We start from the raw sequence: 25,585 nt of genomic DNA, 5'->3' as shown, positions 1-25,585 counted from the left end.
TTTCCTGGTACATCTGCTATGTTCTTCTGCTCGCGCAGAAGGGAGGAAAGAGATTCTGGCCTCAGCATGTAACCCCTGTTGGGTTGTTTCTTGGACAGGCGGAGCCTCATATGGCGAGAACTCGGGGTCCAAAACGTGATTCAGCTTTCAGGCAGCAACACAGATACTGTCAGAGCAGAGTGAGCACCACCCTTTTCCACGCAAAAAAAATGAAAAAAATGCCAGAGCAAGTAATATCTTGGCATTTTAGCTGGAGCCTTCATGAAGTGTTCCACCCTAAATTAAAATATTATACCCTTACGGTGATTATACTCCATTTATTTTTAACAGTGTTTCAGGCCTGTGCTGTTTTTTTCCTACTGCCTAAGGACAGCTTAATAATGCATCAAGATTCGGATTAGTTTTTTCACTTTGCTAAAACTGACCTAGTTTCCTCTATAAACCCCACCCCCCAAAGAAGGAAACTTAAATAAAATATCCTCTATGAAAATGTAAAAGGCAACATTCATAATATTTCTTCCACGTGTTCTGAAATTAAAACTGTCTCATGTCCTCAGGTTGTTAAACAAGACTGAGTTTCATTTACAGGCTTGAGCTCTTTAATGGGTTAGCATCCCTACTGCATGTGGCAACATCCATGCAGTGTTACTTCATGGAAAGGGATTGTTATGATAATTGTGAAAATGATACAGATGTTTGGTTTTGAAAATGGACACTAACAGTTTTCCTGACGCAAACATGTAAATTCTCACAGGCTAATGAAAGCTTATCATGTAAAAATATTCAGAATGCCAGCAACCTTGAATGACCACATTCTGTCAGATATAAATAGCTCATTAATACAGACTAGTTGTCACAAAGCAGCTTCTTCTACAAGTTGTCCAAATTCAGTAGCCGCAGGAAATAACTTATGTAATAAAGATTTTGGTTCTTCCAGGAAGCCCTATAATCATGGAATCATAATATATCACATGCCTTCCCCTCAAAGGTACTTTTCAACCATTTGAACATCACCATACTCACAGGCATCCATGGTCTTGTCCTTTTGATATTGACAAAAGAAGTCCTTTTGTCAGTTTGCTCTCAGAGGCAGAATGAAGATGATGTACAGCATACACTTTGAACATGGGTGTGAGATTGCCTAATTCTGCTTCTGTCAAGATTAATCAAACTCGTAAAAAAAATGGGCCTTTGTGATTCATTTGCTCAAACGATCACATTTAAGAAGAATCTAAGTTTATCATAACCTTGAAGCTGTAGTGTGTGTAGGTGGCATCCATGGTGTTCTTCCACAGCCGGTGGTTTTCTGAGGTTGTCAATGTCCTCTGCAAGGCCTGGGATTTAAAAATACAGTCTTGTCAAATTCTCTTCAGTCAGCCAGAATACTCCCTTCCCCATTTTTGTAATTAACTATCAAGGATAAAAGTAGCTATTAACACAATGAAAGAACAATGCTAATATTTTTTTTTGAGTCAACTGAGATAGAAAAGAAAATCAGACTGCTTTCAACTTTCCTGTGGAATGACTGTCTTCTGGACTAAGGTGTATGACCGTGTTTAGTACAGTATCTTAGCTAGAGGCTGTAGCTTTGGTGGAGAAAACGTGCTTTTATGATGTAGGCATGCTTTCCTGAGCATGCTTATCACAAGAGATAATTTTGAAATGTAGAACACAGGCACAAAGCCAGAAATTCCACTTGATATTCAAGAAATACAACACTAAAGATAAACACACCATCACTAGAGATTTTCCATTTTCATTGAACTATCACAGGTTTATGGCTGAATGGAAGCATTCCATTACATTGGGTTTGAGTTTGAGTAAGGTTACAGAGGTAAAAAGTCACCGTGAAAGAGGAAGGGTGATCTGGTAAGCTGCATACCTCCACACTGCTTATTTATGCTGCTGCCTGTGTTTTTCTTCTTGTATGTGCTCGTCTGTTCAGGTGTCATCTCGAACGGACAATTAGATCGGTTTGTGGGTTGTTTTGTAGAAAAGCAAATACTGTTTTAAATCTCAAGAAACCTATCATAAAGGGCATAGAAATCCAAAATAAGACAGAGACCTACAAATACTTCCAGTGGAGAAGAAGGAAAGATTACCAAAAGAGATGAAAAAGACCCAATTCCATCCCACAGTTATAACTTGAAGTTGGACAAATTTAGCCATTTTTAATGGAAATGCTGTTAAGCGGTTCACCAATTTCCTAAACAAGCTGGAGGCTTGAAATTCACAGACCTTTCTAAAGGCTCTGTAGTTCAAGAAAAAATTTTGATTGGTGCAAAAATTACCAGGTGAGGTTCCATGGTTTATGGTGTACAAGAGGTTAAGGGTCACTCCTGATCTTTGTAGCGTTTAAAACATTCTTGACCACTGATGTAGTAGAAGTATGATCTGAATTGAGTGCTGATGTACAGCTCTGGGGTAGTCTGTTCAGGCATACCAACCAATCCATTCCCTTCCACAGACATAAATGTATTGGATTAAGAATGGAGAATACAGGCAAGAGGTTACAGGGAAGGAAAAAATGCCAAACAGAATGTGAAGAGGTAAAAATTATGTAAACATGGGGGGGGGGGGTGGGGGAGGCACAACTGATTTGTGCTGCAGTTGGAAGTTTGCCCTCAGAAACAAGGCATTCACAGGCACCGCAGTGGAGGTCAACAGCTCTCCAGTGTACCTTTGCACTGTTACTTCTCCCTGTCACAAGTGCAGGTGTCCTCCTGCCCCAAGGACGGGCCCACACACACCAAATGAGATGAAACATATGGGTCTTACCGCTTAGGTCAGAAGGGGCCTGAAGATCTGAAAATCAGCTGTAGATTTGGGGAAGAGGGGAGGAGAGAGGCCAGCAGCTATGCTGAATAAAGCACACGCACACAGACATGAGGTCTTCTCACCATGTTAAAAGACTGATTGAGATATTCCTTTCCAATTAACATCTTAGAAGGCGGAAATATTTGCTTCATCCATTCCAACATACGAAGGTAATTAGGAAGGCAGGGATCCAGCATACTTGATGGCAGAAGCATCATACTGAGGTGTAAGTAAATAATTATTTCTCTTTTATAGCTTAGCCTCAGTTCTGCAAGGATGCACACATGTATACTGTTCCATTGACAGGACTACATAAATGCAGTGAAACCAGTTATGTCTTCCTTGCACTGGTTATTCTCACGCTAACTCTCCCCTCTGTGCTGTCTGTCAGGCTCCTGTCTTCCCTTCCTTGAAAGACTTCTTCAAAAAACAGATATACAATTCTCTTCTACATTGAAGCAATAAATAATATGGCAGATGCACTAAAGAATCTAAACCCTAAAAAATCTGAAGGGTTTTGTTTTGGGGTTTTCTTAAACACTTTTTCATTGCTGTAAAGTAATTTCTGCCTCGCCTCTTCCCTTCATATGTTTAGACCAAGTTGTCCTAATGTCTGTTGAGCATCATTATTGTAGGTACGGTTGCACTTAGAATTATGTAATATTTCATCAGGGGAGGAAGCACTGACTACCTCTTACAGAAGTTAATGGAACGAAATCTGTTTAATTAAATTGTAACTTGAAGAATTCAGCAGAAATGCTGCATCATTCAGGTTGTAAACATAATGCTGCTTCTAGCCACCTTTATAAAACAGGCTGCTAAGTGCGCTGTTATTCCTGGACCTCCTCCTAAAGCTTTACATTAACTTAAGTAGGCCAGCCTGGTACGTGCTGCTTTGTTATGAGTCCGTGTGGAGTAATTTCTGTTAAGAAGCTAGCTCCGAAAGTACCTGTAAGGCAGCCCTCCCTTCCCATGCTTCAGTAATGCTAAACCAGCCGCTTTGCCCCTCAACTGAACGCGTGGGGATGAGGACCATCGTCATAACAATACCTGCTGCATCTGACTCACTACGGCTCCTGCTGGGAGAAGTCATAAAATGAACATTTCTCTGTGCCAGCAAGAGCTGCCGCAGTACAAGGAGGATTCACTTCCAAGTTCAGATTTTGTAATTGTAATTTTCCTCCCTCACTCTTTTTGTAGTTTTTGAGTATTGTGGGAGAATAACTTTAGATTACGGTATCTGAGGAGACTGCTTGCAGAAGCTGAAAAAGTCTGAGATCTATATTCGTGTTTTCGGGAGTATTTCTTGTTGGAAGTGTTGTGTTTTCTGCACCACGGGAAAGAGAAAACAAAGCTGAGTACGTCTAGCTCCACAGCACAAATGAGAGCTGTGTGAACAAATCCCTGTCTGCAGCACATGTTTACCCGATGACAGCATACAGACACTGACGATCGTGGTAGAAATTGCTGTGGGGGAAAATTAGCTGAAACATTACCGTTTACCTTACAGCTGCAGCTTTGTGTCTTGAAACATTGACATTTCACCTGTAATTTAATCTCTATTATTAATGAATTGCGGAAACTCTTTTCCCTAGGCACTAGACCATCAGGCTGTGTATGGAGTCTGTCAGCAAACAATATTACTAAACAGCCACGTAGTCTTTTAGACACTCGAAAAAGAAATATCTGTATAAGCAAAAATAGGCATGCAGCTCTTTTCAAATTGGTAACATATAGTAACCGTCTAGATACTGTCCTGGGCAGCTGGATCTAGGTGGCCCTGCCTGAGCAAGGGGGTTGGACGAGGTGACCTCCAGAGGTGCCTGCCAACCTCAACCAGTCTGTGATTCTGTGATGCATTAATTGTCCGTCTTCAACTAATTCGTATTACACAATGATGTCTTTCAAAATGATTCATCTGTCATGGTCAACAAAGGTCACTGTTTTAAAAAACTTCTTTAGTAAATATCCTAAAGGATCTTTTCAGAATACTTATAATTAAGTTCTGCACCTTTGTTTTCTTCTGTACTGAGTGATATTTTGTCCAAATAAGGAAATCTACAGAAGATCTTATAAGGACATCTTAAGGATACAATTGTTAGATTCAGGAGAATCGCTGTGTGCTAAAAATGTAATCAATCAGATGCACAGGTAACAGGCACTGAAAGGAAGGATTTTATAACACCATTTCAATTACTTGTCACATAAAATGGATTGAACAAAAAGTGATATTCCACTCCAGAAGGATTTAAATGCCACCTTATTTAGTTTGAGAACAAAGAGCATTTTCAATTTATCTGTTGTGAGTACATAGAAGAGGCAGCAGAATGGGTTCTTTGTGCACAAATCACAGAATCACAAAATGGTCGGGGTTGGAAGGGACCTCTGGAGATCATCTAGTCCAACCCCCCTGCCCAAGCAGGGTCACCTGCAGCAAGTTGCACAGGATGGCATCCAGGTGGGTTTTGAATGTCTCCAGAGTGGGAGACTCCACGGCTAAGGTGCTGCTGAGAACAGCCTAGATAAAGGGGTTAGTGTGACTACAGGCAAACAATGATTATTTATGGATTTCAGTGTGCTTTTTGTGCATTGCTAGAATAAGCAATAATTAGATCTGAACCCCTACAAAGACTTTAAGGGGCTTGGTGGAACAGATGCAGTTAATCTGTGTTTGGTTGTTAAACTGACTTAATAATGTCATGTAGGTGTGTGTTTTATCCCTTCTTAAACTCAAATTACATTAAACATTATGTAACAGTCAAATAGTAGAATTAGATTTACAAATGCCTCAAGCGGATATTCAAGACTGGGCACATCTGTTGCTTATAGAGAGTGAGATGTGACATGCAAGACTTCTTTTCCTAAGAACTGTGCTATAGATATTATGATCACTGATAACTATTTGCAGAACAGCATTTGAAATCTGTGATCTTTGAGAACTTACAAATGCACACAAAGATTATTTGACATTATTGATCGTATTTTTCAGAAGTTTTTGAGTCAGTTGATTCTTCTTTAACATATCACACACTAGTGAGTTTGTTCTTTCACCAGTATACAAATTATGATATTGGATATTAATGAAGCCTGCTAGCTACATACTGGTAGGATGCAGACAGTATGGAGTTACATGACATCAAACCTCGCCAATAATCACATGAATGTATCATTATCAGCTCATTTTTGTGATATTCTACCTTAGTAATGAAAATTTAATGTCATAATAGGTCAATAATCAAATATATGCTTTTAGACATAGCCAGCCACAGCATTTATAGCTGTGCAAGCAAAACCAATATGTACGATGATCTCTTATACTTTAAGATAAAGGGGAACCTGCAGATATCAAGAAAATACAGCATTATCAGTGGTTCAATACAGTTTGGGTTTTGATGTAACAAGTATTTAATGATTCATTACTGCAATTACACAGTGTTCTTGTTATATAATGTAGTAGTTGTTCTTATAATTATATAAGAATATGTCCTACAACATAACACAATAAACACTGAACTGATCTGTGCAGGGTAATGCTGAGTATGTAGATTCAACCCATTTTTATGATGGCATGATCTAGTACAAAGAGAAAACAAACCAGAGATCCTTTAGAGACTATACAAGAGCTTTCTTTTTCCATAGTTTTAAAATTAAGGGCAAAATCCTGGTCTTTACTGAGGTCAATGTCAATTTTACCAATGGAAGCAAGTTTTCATTTCAAATGGAGAAAGCAGGAAACTTTTCGGTCTCAGTTTTCTTCACTGGCCCAAGTTTTTCTGAGTTAAGTCAAGTCCTGGAATGACTTATGTACTAACAATAGTAAAGACAGATAATGTTTTTGATGTATTTTGAAAGTGTTTAGCAAATTTTAAGTCTCTAAAATGGACTGCATTTGTTATCTCCTTTCCTTTTTTGCCTTTCCCTTGTGTATGATATCCCTCAAAAAAGGTTTGGGGATCAGTCACCCCAAACATTTTACTACTCAAGAGTGTTTGATTAAAGTATGTCTGTCCACTGAGATCAGAAATGAGCCACACATCTTAATTCCCATATTGTTTGTAGTAATATGTTCATCAGTGTGTAGGTTTTATAGTAACAGGCTCAGGGGGAAGAGATACATCATTATGATAGTGCATAACAAGTTGTCAGGACAGCGAGATGGGGAAGTTTTACCTATCAGTGTGACAAACTGTTGTTTATAGGTCAATTAAGTTCAGTATCTGACACTTTCTCTGCCAAAGTAACATTTACATTACCAAAGAGGGAAGTTTTGACACTCTGGCTAAAGTATCGTGAAATCAGTGAAAGGTAAATATATTTTGGAAAGTACAATTGAATCAACACTCCTCAAGGACCCTGAGAAGGACATTGCTGTAAAAGCTACCAGCAAAGGTTATCTCTGAGGAATGCAACCTGCAACATAAAACACATGAAAAGACAAAATTCCTTATGAAGTAGGTGAAGAAAATGCCCAGAGTAAATCAGTAGCATATAGGAACATTTTTTTAGGTTTGGTGGTTTTATAAGAAAACTAAATAAAATGGTTTTTTTGTTTGCATTCACTTTTGACTTTCAAAAAAAAATATCCATAAGTTACATATAAATATTTTTAAGTTTTCTTTCAAAATAACTGGCTAGTATCAAGGCATTTTTTGATATTTTTCATCGAAGAGTGTGACAAATCTAAAGAACAAAGGCAGTGTGAGGGAGCCTTTTCCTTTCTCTTTACTGAAGGTGTTTAAAAGGGAGAGTTAAGGACCAGAGAAAGTGGGCCAAGAGCGTATACCGGAAAAAAACCCAACAGACAGAAAGTTGTACATATTGGCAATGTTGATTTTATGCCACCTATGTGAATGTACAGTTCCTTTCTGAAGGAAATCTTACCCATTGTCTGTGGCGGACCTACCTGACTGCCAGCCCTTTTTGCAATTCCTAGCTATGGTTGATGGAAACCAGTACTGTGGCCTTTCTCCAAAATTTCATTATCACTTCCATTCTTCAGCATCTGTATGCTGAGCATTTTACATATTTTTGTAACATTGGTCTCCTAAATCGTTAGTTCCTAGGCAAGTTCAAAGAACAAAGAAGCCATCATTGGAGGCTAAGATACTACTGAAATCAGTTCAGGTCATCTGCGTTCAAATCAGTTGCCTGGAGACACCAATCTTTGATAACATAGAACCTAACTGCCCTGTTTGGGGGAAATGAGATGCTAGAGATGGGAAGGGAATCATGCTGGAAGATGTACAGTTAAGTTTGCAAAGTGTCATGAGAAACACAGATTGCTGTTTTCTGTAAACCCGTGCGTGCACAAGTTTAGCAGTCACTTGACTATGTGATTGCATGAACACAGCATTAGTGAAACATAGTCTTATGAGGGAAAGGGACCGCCCTGTCTGGGTTAATATAAAGTCCTTGTTTTGCTTCTATAATTAATTTCATTTTATTTTCATGAACATTTTAGGTGTATCAATACATGCATGAAACCATAACTGTTAATGGCTGCCCCGAATTCCGAGCCAGGGCCACTGCAAAGGTAGGATACGTGCAACTGTTGAAATACATGTTACCAAAGTGACCTAGTAATTGACTGTGCGCGTGTGTGTTTCAGGTATTCGTGTGTACACTGTAAGAAAATTTAGACATCAGTGGCAGCCCAGAGTCTAGAACCAGTGCTACTTCCCAGGTAACAATCATAATGGAAAATTTCAACCTTTATGCTGCTTCTGTAGCTTAAGAAAAGAGAATGATTTTATGGAAATTTATGCTTTTTGACAAGTTGCTTTGCAAAAGCAAATCTACTGGTTCATTCTGTAGAAGTCTACCTGCAACAACCAATATCTTAATGGACTATTTTCCCATACAGCTCATCCAGAAAGGACACAATGATTCGGGAGATAGAAACTAAACAGTCAAAATTCCACTTCTAGCTAATGGGAACTGTAGATACTGAGCAAGTGGTAAGGGTGGTAAGGATGGATAGCAATAAAAATAGCCTGATCAAGAGACTCCACACCCAAATGCAAGCCCATTTTTTCTGATGCATTACCTGTTTTAATGAAATATATTGTCTCTTTGTCCATGCCTTTCTTCTATCCTTAGACCGTGACAGCTACATTGCTGCTACTACTAAAATGATAATCTTCTAAGGGAATTCACACAACCATAAAAAAAAACTGTTCTGTGTGCCGGTGTGAAATATGCTTTGTATTTTCATAACATGCACAAAGATAGATGCTTCCAAACGGGTCCACCATGGCTTTCTTTTTCCCATTATCATTTTGTACTCAACACTGTTTTCTGGGTGGTATAGCAGATACTATGCAAAACAGGTAAACCTGCAAAAGCCATAAATCTTTTTTAGAGATATTTCTTTATGGTCCCACTCCTGTGAAATTAGTGACAAAACTCACCGAAATCCTAATGGAACTAAGATCTTACCATTATGTATTTGTGTTACGGGATTTTAATTTAAAGCTGTATCAGAAGACGAACGTTGGGAGTGTGTTACAAAATTATTTCTACAGTATTTTAGAGAAGCAAGCTGTATATTAGCCAGCAAATAACCTAATATACATTAAATTGCAGTGTATTTTCTGTACTAAATAGAACATTCTTTTCTGTAGGCCGTTCATCTGATTTTAACCTTCTTCTAATTGAAAGTTAATGGACAATGTAAATTTGTAAGGTCTATGCTTCTATGTAGAGAAATGTGTATATGAAATCCTGATTTGTCTACACTGCAGGTAAACATAGAAATTATTGCTATGTTATATAGTAAATGGGGAGAAATCCAATTAGTGTTTGCCATTCTCATTTCTTATTCATATAGAACAGCAGGGTTACAGAGCAATGTTTCAATATCGCAATATTTCCTGGTTATTTCTGGGCTGTCTGCATTGCATTCTCCTAGTGCATTCATGTCTGACATAAAATGTATGCATGATGACAAGGTCTGCATGTGCAAAAACACGTAACTGAGAATGATCCATTATGTCACATCATCCACTAGCTTCTATTAAGCATAAGCATTATAAGGATGCTCAAAAAACATCAGCGTAATGCAGAATTGTTCGAGCAGTTTGGACTACAAACACACGCTGAAAAGGATAAAAGGTTTTCTTAATGTTTATTTAATGATTTACTAAGATCTATAAGTAGGAAAATGCTTGTAGTGAACAATGACGTACAAGATGTAATATTTTTCTAGATGCAAGCTTTACAGTTTGTTACATGGGATTTTTTTTCCAGAGTAAGATTAACAATCTAGGATTTTTCTAATTGATTTATAAATCCATTGTCTTAAGATTTAATTTTTCAATAAAAGTTTTGATTCAATTATATTATAAAACCTCATATTCCTGTTCCAGGAGTTATTTAGCTTGAGAGATTTCATAAAAATTACGAATTCGACTTTTTAAAATAGGAATATCCTTTTAGGATTTTTTTCTGTGCCCAAAGAATAAAATAAACAATTCTGTACCCCTGAAAGCAGAGCAGAGGGTTAACAATTCAGTCCATCCACTTTATTTCAACTAGGGACACAGTAGAGATCACATTGTCTTATCCCAGAGTAACAAATTTTCTTCCTGTGAAAAGGCAAAGAAGAAATGCACTAGTGATCATAAGTGTTCGCCACCACACAGTCAGGCTTCCCGGTGCATACTTCTGGCTCTGCCGCTAACTTCCTGTGTTATCTTTGACAAGTCAACTAAATTCTCTGTTCCTCTGCTTATTCCTTTATTTCAAAAGCATTGGCATGGAACTTAATTTTTTTTTAAAACGCTTTTCAGATGATCAGAAAAAGTCAGAATAAGGTATTGAAATATCTTCACAGGAATGAATTCTTCCTGCAAATGAACAAGAGAGTGTATGTCAGTGTTCTCCCTACATAGCCAAATCACTCATCTTTCTCTTCCAGGCAACAGTTGCTGCTTTTGCTGCAAGCGAAGGCCATTCACACCCGCGCGTGGTGGAGCTGCCAAAGACTGATGAAGGCCTGGGCTTTAATGTCATGGGAGGAAAGGAACAAAATTCACCTATTTATATTTCCCGCATCATCCCTGGAGGAGTGGCAGAAAGACATGGAGGGCTCAAACGGGGAGACCAGCTGCTTTCAGTTAATGGAGTGGTATGTGGAAATTTGATGGAGCTTTCATTTTCGTCTGTTTTTCATTTTTCACAGCTTTTCTAATATCGTGATTTAAAAGGCAGCCGTATGAAACAAAAAGAATTAGTTCTGTGAGAGACCTTCCGTGTGCATTTGCGGGTCAGTGAGGCTGAGCTGCATCGACAACTTTGTGCCACTACGATTTCTGTTGTAATGGAGGGTGATTGAAGAGCTTCATTTTAAATCCACACCACATACTTGATTTACAAGGAAGCTATGTCTTTCTTAATTGATAATTCTGCAAATCCCTTTTGCAGTCAAAGCGTAATAACAGGCTTTGTCGTTCTTGCACTTCACGGCCTCTGCGGCACACATCCCTTTCCAAGCGCACTGATGCCTCAGTGGCACTTGTGCAGCCTTGTGACCTTCGGAGCATTTGAACACATAAAATCGAAAGAAGTTTGGTAAGCACATTTGGTAGTGATTTGCAGTGGAAGGTACATTACAGATTTCTTTCAGTGACATTCATCCAGCTGTGATATTTTTGTCACAGAAATCAGCTGTACAAGCACACACATACAGGGAGCATGTATTTTCAGTAAAAAGGTACATTTTTTACATAGTCATTTTTCATATAAGTCAATACTTCAGGGTGGAATGTTTTGCAGTAGTTTCACTATGAATGTCAGTATTGAGGTAAAAATAAAAGGGCTTTTGGAATAGAGAGGAAAAATAAGGTTCTGACTACATGATATGGGTCAAATTCTGCCTTTCATTTTGCTTTTTGTTCCCTTTTACAAGGGAATGTAAAGTACTGAAAGGGTAAGCATACTCATTCATATAACCCTACACTTCTCTTAATGAAAACATAATCCCTTTTCATGCAAAACCTCCATCTGAACCTTGTATTTAAATACACCAAAGGCACATAGGAGCAATTCCTGAATCCAGTCATAAATATAAGACTTTCCAACTTAAATTTCCTCTTTGTTGCAAGCCCATAAAGAATAAAAAAAAATGCTGTTTTCTGCATGCTTTCATGTTGTCGTCTGTTTCTCTCAACAATAGCTATTCCCTTTCTCTTGAAACAAAATATCAGTGCAACACTTCAGACAGACTTTTTACCACTTCTTCTATCAACCATCACGTTCTCAAAAGAGAAGTAATAGGTCTGGAAGCTTACTCGCCCCTGTCCACAATGAGAAAGAACAGATACAAAACAAAAAAAGAAAAGCCACTGAAAAGATTAGTTAGTCTCAGGGAAAAAGCAACTGAACATTTAATAAGTAAATTGCCTGAGCTTCACTGATTGGAAGTAGATCAAATAATTTTGTTGTTGTTCAGCACTTCTTTCAACAGGTGAATAAAAAGACAGATAAAAAGTGTTTATATTCGCAAACTGGTGGATGGTTCTTGAGAAAAACTTTTACTGTCAACAGCGTCTGGGCAAATACCAGGGAGGAAAGTGGTGAACCTTCAGATGTGAAGATATATTGAATTTGAGTGTTGTCACCTCTACTTCATGATACTCTGTTAAAAAAAAATCATGAATGTGCTCTGTAATATATATTAAGCTAATGTAGCAAAAAAACACAATATGAAATCCCCAATTGCATGTAGACACATGAGAAAGTTGATTCCGAGATGCAACAAAAATATTTTCGCATTCAGAGTCTAAACAACAGAATTTGAAGTTTGAATTGCAGTTGCATACTTGAAACAATGCATATGAGCAACTATTCATACACCAATCTTGGGCTGAATCAAACCCATACAATATAATCCGTAAAAAGGCAAAAATTATAGAAGTGATAGTTTGTTTGCAGACAGCTTGAGACAGGAGGAAAAAGCTCTAAATTTAACATTGTTCACTGGGACTAGTTCACTCTGTGCTTCTCTCAATTTAGCTGGAGAAAAGCAAATAATATACAGTATGTACAATACAACAGACGGCTCAGCAGTGGAACATGAAATGAAAATGAAATATCTGTAACTTGTTTGTGCTCAGAAGTTGGTGGTTGTCCAACTTTATAATTATCAACATAAAATTAGAGCTGTGTGTTCAGAATCCAGATTTGTGATCCCAGCATGACTGGGATGACTGTTCCTTGAGCTGTTTCACCGGATGTTAAAAAAAGTGTTTTCTCATTATGCTGGGGATTTTGTTACATACTTTTGTCCCGCACCCCCTAAAAGTAAAGGAAATTGAAAGCAGTAAGCTCTGCAGATGGCTCAGCAAATGCACTTGCTGGTGGCTGTTCATATCTGGCAAAGGTTCTGCATTTGTCAGATACCTGGTGTGAGTCAGATACAGAAAGGGATACAAAATAGGTTTACAATGGCTAATTTCTCACCCAAGCGTTTGCTTACAGATATCTAATAGAAATATTCTTCTCAGTTTCTCAACTTGTGGGGTAACAATCAGATTCTCTTTTTTGTCTGCAAGAGTGGTATTTTTTTTCTTTTATATTTATGACAAGTCTGTGAGCCTGGATACAGTAATGGTTGGTGTTTCCCCACAACGTATCTGCAGTTCTTTCAGCTGTTTCTGCTTCTACAGTATTTTGCATCCTTTTTTTTTGATGCAATCCGCCAATGCAATAAGGGAAATACAGACATAAGTATATATAAACATATTTAATCAAAAATTACATCTTAAAAAAGGTATACATTCAAAAAAAATTATTAAATCCCGTGTTTGGTGGGCAGTTCTTAAGTAACACGAGTGTCAGATCATCACAATGTCCCCAGCCAGTGTAATCCAGTCAGCAAAATCCCTTGTACACGCACAACCGATACCAGCTGTAGCCCTTCGCCAGCACAGCCTCAGAGGTTTGCAGAGGCAGAAGAATTCAAACAGCATAACAACTTCCTTGGCTGGAAAACAGCAAAACAACTTCCTTTGCTCTTTTTCTTACTCCAAGGAGCTCTTCTTTTTAAGTTGTGCAGCTACCACTATGCAGGTGAAGCTTTTGTAATACCTTGGAAATATGAGTGCAAGCAGGAATGAAGACATTAAGAGCAAGTATAGCGATCTTTTTAATAGCAGCTCAAAACTATAGTTGTTAAGACCTGAGTTAGGGATGTTTGGAAAGTAGTATTCGTATTTAGCAGCACTATCTTTTATTTTGCCTTTGTTATTTTCCCCTCTTTGGTTATGGTTCAGAGCTTTAGGCTTAATTCTGTGTCATTGCTATTCAAGTCAGTGGGAGTTTTCAATTGTCCTGGATAGCAACGAAGTCAAACCCTTTGTTTGTAATTAGAAAATACTGGCTGTAAACTGGAAGAACAAGGCCGGCGGCAAATGGGAAAGAAAACAGGCCAATCATGAATTAAATACAGTTTACTAAGTTGTACAAAATATTAAAGTACACCATCTAGTTATGCCCTTACAGAACAGCTAGAATCACAATTGCTTATAGATGTCAGTTAGAACCATCCGAGTCTTTGAAAGCAAATTAATATTTTAACTACTTCATGTAGCTTGGGAGTTTACAATTCTCCTTCATAGCCTGTTCTAAGTTCATGCTGTTGCACAGCAAAACTGATCATGACAACACTGAGTACACTGACTTTTCCTGTGAATGTCCATGCCACATCACACAGAACATGATTCACAATCAAAAAATGAATTATAAAGCAACGCCAAATTTTATATGGTTCCTCTTAAGGTGGGAACTGTGTTTACAAGTATCAAAGCCGGTCACAAAGCAATAAGTTATAAAAGATAGCTAGTTGCAGTATGTGTTAGTTATGATGACCTCTTCTAACATTGAGCAATTATTGGGTAGGGGACATGGTGAAGAGGTTTTAATTTGTATCTGAGTTTTTCATTAAAGCAATTTCACATCTATCGCTTTTTATTTTGGCTCTCTTTGGAGCATGAGATACATTGACTGTTTCTTATGCAACAACGAATTTCCTCTTTTCAAATATTTGTAAGGAAACTCTTTTTTCCTCAAATTACTTTTGGGTAGCAGTGCTACCCAATTTCTAACAAACTTCTAACAAAAATTTCTAACAAATCTGGTCATCACAGATCATTAATTTTCTTTAATCTTTGAATAGGACACCTGCTGGAGGAATGTCATGAACATACAGTTCAAAACCATTAAGTTATTTATTTCAACAGTGAAATGTCTATTTACTTCAAGTTTTCTCTGTTTCTGGTAATCATTTCAGCACCTGAAATGACATTCACCATTTCTCTAAGTTGCATTAATATTTTTGAAGCTTCTTAACATTTCTGTAGAACTCTTGAGTTCAGTAAGTTGACCCAGACATGAAATAATTATTTGTATTAATATTTAAGATATTTAACAGAAGAAAGATAAATAGCAAAGCAATGAGCTTGAATTGTGTTGTTTATATTATTTATGTAGAAGTGTATTATGTCCGCTTTTTGAAACTTTTAAATCATTATTTCCAGCTCATAGTGTGCCACAGCAGAAGTAACTTATTCACTGTTCTTGCACAATGCTACTCAGTCAAATCGGAGAGATGAAAATAGAAATAATTTTCTTCTGACAGTTGCTATAATGATGCTAAGTCATTCTTTTAGCATGAATTGAACTTCAAATATTTTGAATGCTGCTGCTTCTCTTTGGAGGCCTATGGGTATAGTTTCACTTTAAATAGCATGGTATACATAAGAGTTTTAAAACACAGCATGTAGTAAAACTTTGATTTATTTTATGTGAGAAGAAAATTACTTATTTTTTAAATGATCTGAAATCCATGTGAAGAGCTCAGTTGTGCAGTCTGTTTTTTTTCTGTGCAGAGATACTTTTGGAATACTTTTGTTGGAATATATCCTACAACACACATGGGCAATCATACACTATTAGAAAATTTCTCCCTTTCTCTTAAGGTGTGGAACAATCCACATGCCTGAAAAGCACTCCGGTCAGTCCACTTACTGGTAGAAATTAAATACTCTTTTCACAGCTGAGTCACCTCCCCCTTTTGGAAATTTGCTGTTTCAAACAATGTTAGCATAGAAATCAGAGCTTGAGCCCCTTTGGGAATACTTTTGATTTCACAGCAGGTATCATCTTACTGTAAACCATTTTCCAGAAAGGGAGGGAAAATATAAATTCCTTCAGCAAGAACTTGCAGTGTTAAAGTTGTTAGTGTTTGATTGCTTACAACTGACTGGATAAAGACTAGTTTATTTCCAGTGGAGAATCTGTATCACATAAATGTTAAATGTGTGAGCAATGCCATTAAGTGTCTAAGACGCAGCTTGTCCCCGGCCGCAGCGGGCACGCTCCTTTGCCTGCAGCTCAGCCGCTGCTTCATCACCACATGTCGTTCCCTGCGGGATCCAAACAGGGACGGGGTGTAAGAAAGGAACTGCAGTTTCAAACTTGCAATTTCTTCATTTCTTACCAACGTTTAAATAATTATTTTTGTACCTTGCAAACAGACTGTTTGGATTTTTACTGCGGGGCTTGTTTTTTTTTTTTTAACATCATTTTTGTTTGCACAAAGCTTGTTGAGTATTTCCCCTCCTTTTCACACAGTTCAGAAATTAGGTTTGTAATGCAGCTTGAAACAGATCTGAATTATTTAAAATATGAAAATGAATACATTCCCAGCAGTGGATAAATCTTACTTAACACTTTTCCTTAATGTTCCCTTGAAAACTGGAAGGTGTGGAAACTTCCTAAAACCCCGACAGCCTTTCCGTATGAAAAAGAGGACAAAGCTCCAGATCAAAGCGTTTTCCTCATTAAATCTCTTCTCCCTGCTCCCAGAGTGTGGAAGGAGAGCACCATGAGAAGGCAGTGGAGCTGCTGAAGGCAGCCAAGGACAGCGTCAAGCTGGTGGTACGCTACACTCCCAAGGTGCTGGAGGAAATGGAGGCTCGCTTCGAAAAACTGAGAACAGCCCGGCGCCGGCAACAGCAGCAATTGCTCATCCAGCAGCAGCAACAGCAGCAAAATACACAGCAAAACCATATGTCGTAGGTGAGAGGATTCATTGGTCTTCCCTAAAGCCCACTGATGGCACCACGCCTGGGCCAGCAGCTCCTGGGACTCCAGGGGTCCATCAGGGCAGGGTCTGCCGCCACGGCCCGTCCCAGCCCCAGCCCCAGCCAGGCGCAGGGCAGTGGGGGGACACCAAGCAGCCCCAGCCCCGGGCCTCGGGCACCTCCATGGGGATGGGGCTGAGGATGGGATGTGGGTCCAGAGGTGGGCCTGGCTCAGAGGGGCCCATGGCCGGGCAGGGCAGGGCTGTGGGGAGCTGCAGACCGGCCCTGCTGTGGTGTCGGTGGGGCTGATGTGGGGTCCTGGGCCATGGGTGGGTGGCTGGCCGTGCCCTTGGGGCCCTGGCAAGAACATACTGCAAGGAGGATGATCAGAGCTCATTCTTTGGTACATTTCCACATGGGCCGTGCCAGTAAAAATGCATTATGAAAATAGGTGAAAGGCCCTAACAAATTCTGGAGCGAATTTCCCATTAATAACGCCAAGATCAATAGCCACTATGCACCTCTGGCTTACCTGCAAGCAAGACTGCATAAGAACTCTGTAGTTCCTGGGAACATTTTTTAATTAAAAACCAGAGCATTTGTGACAAGTGAGAATACACTACCCAATTTAGACACAGTTTAATGTATTTTCAAGTAGTCTGTTACCACTCTGCAACAGAACCTCAAGATTTGCTGTATGTAAAGAAAAGACTTCCTTGTCCCTTCCCTGCTACAGGGAACCCAAACTTCACTCTATAGTTCCTCTGCAGGGAACCCACAAGTGCTTACTTCTCATCTCGAGTTTGATAGGAAGTATTTCATTCTCTCTTGACGGACATTCAATATTATGATAGCTTCTGAGGGGCTTGCAAGTTTCCCAGTGTAGTCAAAACACGTGGCATGTGAGGTACAGAGATTCTCCATATGTGCAGTTTTTCAGAAATCAACAAGAGGTTGCAACATGACTACATTTATAGATATGCTCCATTTGCCCTAATGAAATCAAGTAGGCAGCATGTCCCAATGACTTATATCGCAGTCCTCCACATCTCATAGCAGGTGTTCCCAAAACAGGATGTTTGTAGCAGTAAAAGTCTACAGGTGACTCAGAAAGTCCCCAAATGGTCAGAAACTGAAGTTCCCAGAGATGGTTTCATCATTATTAATGTTAACACTGACCTCTGTTGATATTTAGGGAAAAAAAAAACACCTTGTAGACCCCTCATCCTGTGACCACCAGAATTCCAGCTTTGTTGATGCAAACAAAGGCTCCAACTGGGATCGGAATCCCACCTCAGGGCCTCAACTCAGGCAGGAGGTATAAATAGTAGTATTTAATAAAGTAAGTCTGGGGTTTCTGTATAAAATAGGGCCATCGCAGGAAACGAACATACAAATGGCACAGTCTCATGTGAAGTTTTCCGGTTTTTGTTACCTAAATCTTTTCATGAACAAGTAAGATATTTTTACTGATGTGAAATTTTTCTTAAAGCTGAAAGGGAAGAAAGGCAGGCAGAGACAGCCAGCAACTTAATTCCTCAACTCCTTGTGTTTGCTCTGAGAAATGTGTTTCTTTAATTCTAGGTTATTCTCAAGAAAAAAAAATCCTCGCTCAAGAGTTCAGTAATCAAGCAACCAGAGCTGTACTTCAGTATTCCAGCAAAAGGAAACAACTACAGGAACACAAAAAAGAATTCACCTTTGTGAAGAGAATGTGCAGTACAAGAATAATGTAGTTAAGACAGCCATAGGGAGGGTACCTTCGTGATAAGGTTTTTTCAGCACACAGCAGTCACAGGTACATAGTACTTCTGTGACTCCATTCCTAATGAGAACAGCATTATGGGTAAACCTTATGAAACAGAGAAGTCCAGGGCTTCCAAATCTGTTTGATCTAATCTTGCACTCCTTACTCTGAGAAATTGGCCAGTTGGCTTTCTCTAGTCAGTGAAAGTTTTGTTTTAAGGAGATCAAGATTGGCTGCTTTTGGGGACAGAATCTTTCTCTACAGTTCTCTCCAGAAATGAACAACTACATCAGTTCAAAATTTTGCCACAGACATCAAACTCATACATCACGCTTCATAGCCACTTTGTACTATATATTGTAGAGCTGTTTTAACCTAACTTCCTGTTTATAATTTTCAATTTTCCCTCTGGAAATAGTAATTTACTATATTTATAAAGTATTCCATTTGTAGAAGCAATTGGCTTTTTACTCTTGGTGTTTCCATATATTTTATTATGCATCAACAGAGTGAGAAAGTTTTAGGTCAATTTTAATTTTATTAGTAGTAAAGTTAGGGAATCCTAGAACTGTATTTTTAAACGTAGGTATTGCTTGTATCTATTATAGTTACTATTCAGAAATCTATAACTGGATATATTATATATTTATTCCATAAAATATATATTGTCTGAATGTACCTGTTAGAGAAGTAGGGTCTTTGCTTAGCATGTATTGCAAATGTAGTAAGCTAATGTTAGCAAAAGACCAAGCTTTGTTTGGCAGATATTACTGTGATAGCATAATCTCGGCTTTTCTGTATTCTTTAATTTATTTTCCAGTCTAATGTTAATATATTTTAGAGAGGAGGAAGCTTAAGTTGTTTCTTTTAAGATTCACACGTTATCATTTAAATCAGTTTGAAGTTAGAGTTCTGACTTTTTTTTTAATCGAACCAAATTGGAATGTGCAAACAAAATATATAAATTCTTCAGTTTACATGTCTGCTTTTCCAAAGAAAATAGTCAAAGCTGGAAGGCTATAAACATCACCTACTTTTAAGAAAATAAGAAAATGGAACCCCCAAATTCTAAAAAATAAAATAATAATTTTCAGCATGCCTTCTATGCTTCATTAGACAAGACTGGGGGAGAAAAGGACCTTACAGGGGAACCCTGCAGTCCTTGCATGTTGATAACTCCAGCTGATGTCAGTGAAAGTTTAGTAATGTGAGGAATGTAGAAATGGTCTGAACCAGTTTTCTGCTTGTGAACTTGGAACAGAGTCAGAAACAATTAATATTAAGAAGGATCTATTCTCAAACGGAGAGAGGCAAAGCAAAACAGGGGAAATCAGCAGTATCGTAGCATATGTTAGAAACCAAATGCAGGCTAGCCAACAGTCTTGACAGTGTTTGATTAGTGTAAGTAGCCATTGAAAGGAAATTACTGTATTTTTGAAACCAAACAGCATGAATTCATCCAGAGAAGCCTCATTTTATACGGAGAAGTAATTCTATCCAGTGGTCGTTGGTGACAATATCAATTAAGACAGTGGAGTTTGAGAACTACCAGAATTAAAGATGAAATATATTGTATTGTGCTCTGCACGGTGTCTTTTTTATACTTAATAAAATTGTATGTACCTATTTTAAAACTGTATTCTCAGACAGACACTGCTATTAATATTGACGGTATATAAATTGTTATTATGACTGCATATAATTGTTCTGTATCTCGTCAGTATGATTTGAATTACACTGATATCTGCATTTTCAGAGACCAAGTATTCAGATTTAGTCAGCCCACTACTGCATTTTTCCAAACCGCCTCTTCACCTCCTCCCCTCCTCTTCCTCAAAAAATTTAGGTTTGATGGAGTGGAATGTGCTGATTAATAAATTTCAATAATAGAATGTCATTCATATAGAGAAGCATATCAAACTCATTTTCATATATTATTATTCAATAAATTATTTATACACACTAAAATTAACATTCTAGTCTTTTCCAACATTTAACAATAAGATGAAAGAAAATATAAGTAAAATACAACTTTCAATGCATTTGAAGTGGAAGCAGGAAGAAATAACTTTTTAAGGGTCACTTTCCATGCCTCTTACTGCTCAATAAATCACATAGCCCCTTAATCACAGAATAGTCTGTGTCCCTAAATCTATCATCTGCATTTAGTTGCAGACAGTCTTTTCATTTGTGATTTAAATGTGTTTGATCCTGGTGTAGTAAGGCACTTCCACACGTGCATTGCTGAATTAGGACCTGAAAGAAGCGCAAGGAGAAGAACACTTCCCACATGCAGGTCTGCAGGTACTCGTGCATCGTATTTTAACTGATTGGTGTCCTGGCATTTGCTGTTTCACTACACTGCATTCATATTCCTTCAGTCAGTTTAGTGAGTTTTACTGCTCCCATTTACCCTTGAGGCTCCCTCATAATTTCTCTGCATTGTCAGCCAACTGAGGTAGGAGATCCAACAAGAAGTCTTTTCTGTCTCTTTTTTTCCAGGAACCGAAGGGCTGCTATGTGATTTTTACAAGCTCTTGCATCGTGTTCACTTATGCCAAAGATGCAGATGTAAGATCTAATAATAATAGAGACTTAGGGTTGGTGGCATTTACCTGCTGAAGTTGATGGCTCTGCTGTTCTAGCCGTAGTTTTTATGTTTGTGACTTCTGATCTGACTGGTACTTTATAGGGGATTGAAGGATTTCATAGCCCTTGATAGAGCATTTTCCTCTTTTCCTTCTACAGTGACAAATCATAGATGAAAGGTCAATGAATGCCCATGAATGGAATAAATGACATCAAAATCTACCTGCAGTTCCCTGGTGAATAATACTGCAGAACTCTTAGTGCTATACATGGTACCTTTCGTATGTATTTATCACAGCCAAGCTTCAAATCTGACTTGGGAACCTTTAGGAACGCTTGCAGAAGGCACAAAATTATATGCCACATTTGCAGGAGAAGAAACTTTATTCAGCTGCTAATTTTAAGGATTTTAGAGTTTTAAATGAAATTAAGATCTCATGAGCAAACAAGGTTCCTAGAATTAAAAAAAAATGCTAAACAAGAAGGGTGGGTTTTGCCTGTGTTTGAAGTAATACAGGATTTTAAGCATAATTTCAGAATGTAAAATAGTTATTATGCTTATGGAAGATGTATTTCATTACAGGATGAGAGGCTGTCTCAGAAAGTAGCAATTATTTTTGAATCTCTCTGAAAATGGGATAATAAAACTGACCAATTTCCTGATGCAGAACTGTGTCTAGAAGAGCTAAGGGGATCCTTGCCTATATAAGCAGAGGATTATCTCTAGTACTGTCCCTGCATAAGAATTAGTGAGACTATTTCCATATGCAGCACTTCATAAAAGAAAACAAGTTTCAAACCCAGAGAGTATTCTGGGACAATTCGCAAGAATGTGCTGCCTGCTGCGATACACGTCTGACGAGAAATACAGCCCATTATGTTTATCCATGAGAAGGTCAGGACGAATTAGGGATGTGCTCAAACAGTCTTGCAAGCAGACCCAAGCTCACTCTTGCTTGTCCGTGAAGCGAATGCAGTCTTGCGCTCTGAACTAACAAAAAGATTTAGAGACATGTTTGATGGATTCATTGCCTCCACCTTCAGCTGTCCAAAAGCAACCTGCGGAGCTTACACTGATTGTTTCCACGGTCAACAGAGAGGCGTCCCTAGAATGCGATTCATTCCACCTGTCCCTAACATCTATCTTAAAACAGGAGAAGGCATCCCATTAAAGGTTCTATTAGCAGGGCCACTAACTAAAAAGCCTAAATTACTAGCTTCAAGTAAGTAATGTCTTTCCATTTTATTTTTTTTGCTTCTTCACTCATACACAGCTTCCTAATGAAATAAATACCCAGCCACCACTGTTTGAATTCCCTAGGCTAAAACCTCTGCACGCACAGCCCATGTGACTAACAGCCCTTCCACGTGATCCGGTTTATAAGGAGGTTCCTGTTGCTATAGATGTCTCTTCTGAAACATTCTAAGAAATTTAAGAGCTCAGCACCGGTGTTGTTAGCAAAATGCTTTGGATGTCGTGGATACAGGAGCATGTGGTGGATACAAGAAGCTTCAGCCTGTGAATGCTAATCGCAGGAGTCTATACTGCCACCCGCAACACTGGGTTAGCGTGTGCTCATTTTACAGTAGCTGCAGCCAAAAAAAGATGAACAATTGCTTTTGATTTTTGGTTACAGAGACACACAAAAATGAAAGCCATCAAACTGCCAACATAGGAATTTGTGATACCAAGAGTCATAGCAAAACTTTACCGGTGCTGAAATCTAGAAGCCTGCAGCTATCTAGGATTAAGTAAAAAGACTATAAAAGCAGAAGGTGTCTATAAGGAGCAGCCAAATTCCAAGAGAAGAAAATCCCATAGAGTTTTAATCTCCAATCTGCTTTTAATTTACTTTCTTATAGTTAGTTTCACTCCTATCAACTCATCTGACCAAAAGAGTCAGATGATTCAGTTCTTGCACTTACTTTTATCAAAACCATAAAGAGCTGATAGGGTAGATGAATACCTCTTCCCTCCCTTCCTTCCTTTTTTCCTTCCTTCCTTCCTTTCCTCCTTCCTTCCTTCCTTTCCTTCCTCTGAGGCTTGGATGAAGCTGGGTTCTGTCTGCAGAAAGGTGACACCCAAGCACATCCAAATGCTACAGAGAGTTTCTTCACCAGTCAGATTACACTTCCTCCCCACCTGCAATTCTCAGTATGTTTCCTCAAAGTGGGCATGTGTTACAGACCCACAAATTCATGTTTATTTCAAGGAAAACTCAGTGTTAAGTCTGAAGCTGTAAATCTTGCCCAACCTTTTCATTTTGACATCCCAAACCAAACCAGCTATTGCACTTGTCTCGTCTGTAGAGTTGACAGAAAGAAGTTAAACTATTTACAATTGGGCCTTAGTACCCCTGAAGGAAAACATACACTTGGATGCTTCCAGGAAGGGCTCTTACGCACCGATTAACTCAGACTAAAATGTAGGTGCTGACTAGGTCTTTTGTAGCAGTATTTGTCTCCACTGTTTTGCATTGCACCGAATAGACAACTTCAATAATTCGTACCAAAACATGTTAGATTCGTTTCCTCTGTATGCATAACAAGTTTACAGCTCCGTTGCATGAATATGTCTGGCTGTATACACCTGTATTTGACCGTGGTCAACTGGGCAGTGACTGTGTACAGCTCTCAGCTGAATAAATACGCTAAGGGAGACGCCTAGTGTAAAACGGTGTTCATAGCATCTTTAGCTGCTCATTCCAGTGGCATTGCTGTGGAGTTCTTTTCCTGCTAGCATTAAAAAGCGGACACGCACAGATGTCCACAACATTCATTCAGCATATTTCCACACATTTCACAGTGAATGGACAGTTCAAAAAAAGGTTTCACTTAACACGTGCATACTCTGTGTGCTAGGAATGGCGAATAGCAATGGGATAACAATAAGAAAAGCAATATTCTTACCCTGGTAAGAATTCTATAGTTAATGTAAGTATTGCTTAATACGATTAGTGGACTGCACACAGGCAGGGTCTGATCATACTACACCTGATGTTGGTGCTGCTGAATATCATACATGTGCTGATGAAAAAATTCCACACAGCGCCATTAGGCAATTGTATCACCCATGGCGAAGTACGTGAAACATGAAGCACATGTGTTTGTGCCTTGCTGAAGGGAGCCATGTGAACCAGGTGCAGTAACAATTTGATGCAAGTCATGAATCTTACACTGCAGCAGCTGCTCTGCTTTCAGAGCATCGTCATCAAATTGGGTTTCCCTTGTAGCTGTGATTTTCTTGAGGATGCTAACGGTCTGTACCACTGCTTGGTGCTGCCTTCCTCAAAGTGGCACCTAAACACAGTCCCAGATCGTTAGATCCTGGTGTATCTATGGACTGGCTGTAGAAGCATTTTATTTCCCCCTTTCTAGACACTCTATAATTTTGTCCTCTTTCTCCCCAGACTCTAACTAAGGTTTTGATATTTAGCTTAAGTATGCAGGTATTTGAAAATTTTCTTTTTTTCAGTAGGGAAAACAAACTAGGAGCTACAGTTTGTACACCACAGCTTATCTTCTCAGGCAGCTTCCTCTCTGAAAGACCTGGAAGAAGGCAATACCCAAGAAGCATCAGATTGATGAATACAGGAAGCCTCACTGGCACCAGTGTTTGAAAGAGAAAAGGACATCACCAGAGGAAAGCAGGCAGGATGATAAAACAGTCCTACCTTTGGCAAGCTCCAGTGGTAAAGTCCAGGCACCAACAACCTTCACTTTTTTTTCTATGACATGTAAGGTGCAAAGACAGCATGTGGGAGGGAGCCAAGGGCCACAGCTCCTGTTCAGTCTTCTTCTGAGTATGGGGCTTAACAGCAGCCCAAATTCTCCAGTTCTGTTAGAAAGCCACTTACTGTGATAAGGGTTACAATCCTGGACAAAGAGGGGTAAAACTAGACCAATGCTCATCCTGGTATTGGCCGGTGTGACTACATTACTGTTTGGTAAACTTAAAGTCAAAGACTTTAAGACTGAGTAAGGCCAAAACCATGTTTTGACAAAATGTATGTTGATTGCTTGAAAGCTTCAAATAATAATCTCCTGATATCTGTAAGCAAGTTTTCCACTGAGGGCTGGTGTGGCTAAGGCTGCTTTTTTCCCTGTGTTCCTGGCTAAATCTAGGATGATTAGCTTAAATCTGAATGGAGCAAGGGCATGGGAAATAAGTCATTGGCTCTAATGCAAGTGCAAGTGATTTTCTTGAGATACTGAAGAGTTTCCAACCAGATTCTTTGCTGAACTAATGAACCCTTGGCAGCTATCTGCATAACAATTAGTACACCTCCAAAGCATGATTTAGAAGCAGTCATCTTGCCTTTAGTAAATTATTCAGCTCAGCTACTCA

The 25,585-nt window shown here is 38.7% G+C and overlaps 1 protein-coding gene across 2 annotated transcripts in view; it reads left to right on the top strand.

Moving 5' to 3' along the window:
• LIN7A (lin-7 homolog A, crumbs cell polarity complex component) overlaps positions 1–18,575 on the top strand; it is a gene marked incomplete at its 5' end in the record, with an annotated part of 47,565 nt that extends 28,990 nt beyond the window's left edge. Inside the window, 4 exons of one of the 2 annotated variants that reach the window (XM_082498546.1) lie at positions 8,279–8,350; positions 10,736–10,945; positions 16,684–16,896; positions 18,486–18,575. In XM_082498546.1, the coding sequence (XP_082354672.1) occupies positions 8,279–8,350; positions 10,736–10,945; positions 16,684–16,896 (495 nt within the window). In that variant the 3' untranslated portion in view covers positions 18,486–18,575. Of the gene's footprint in view, positions 1–8,278; positions 8,351–10,735; positions 10,946–16,683; positions 16,907–18,485 lie in introns of those variants that run through there. The other variant, XM_082498547.1, reaches the window with a different exon arrangement.
• Between the last annotated feature and the right edge of the window lie 7,010 nt (positions 18,576–25,585).

Source organism: Vanellus vanellus (genome assembly GCF_965231255.1).
Source record: "Vanellus vanellus genome assembly, chromosome: 1".
NCBI lineage: Eukaryota > Metazoa > Chordata > Aves > Charadriiformes > Charadriidae > Vanellus > Vanellus vanellus.
The sequence above is the reverse complement of the archived record's forward strand: the minus strand, read 5'-3'. Positions and strand labels throughout refer to the sequence as shown.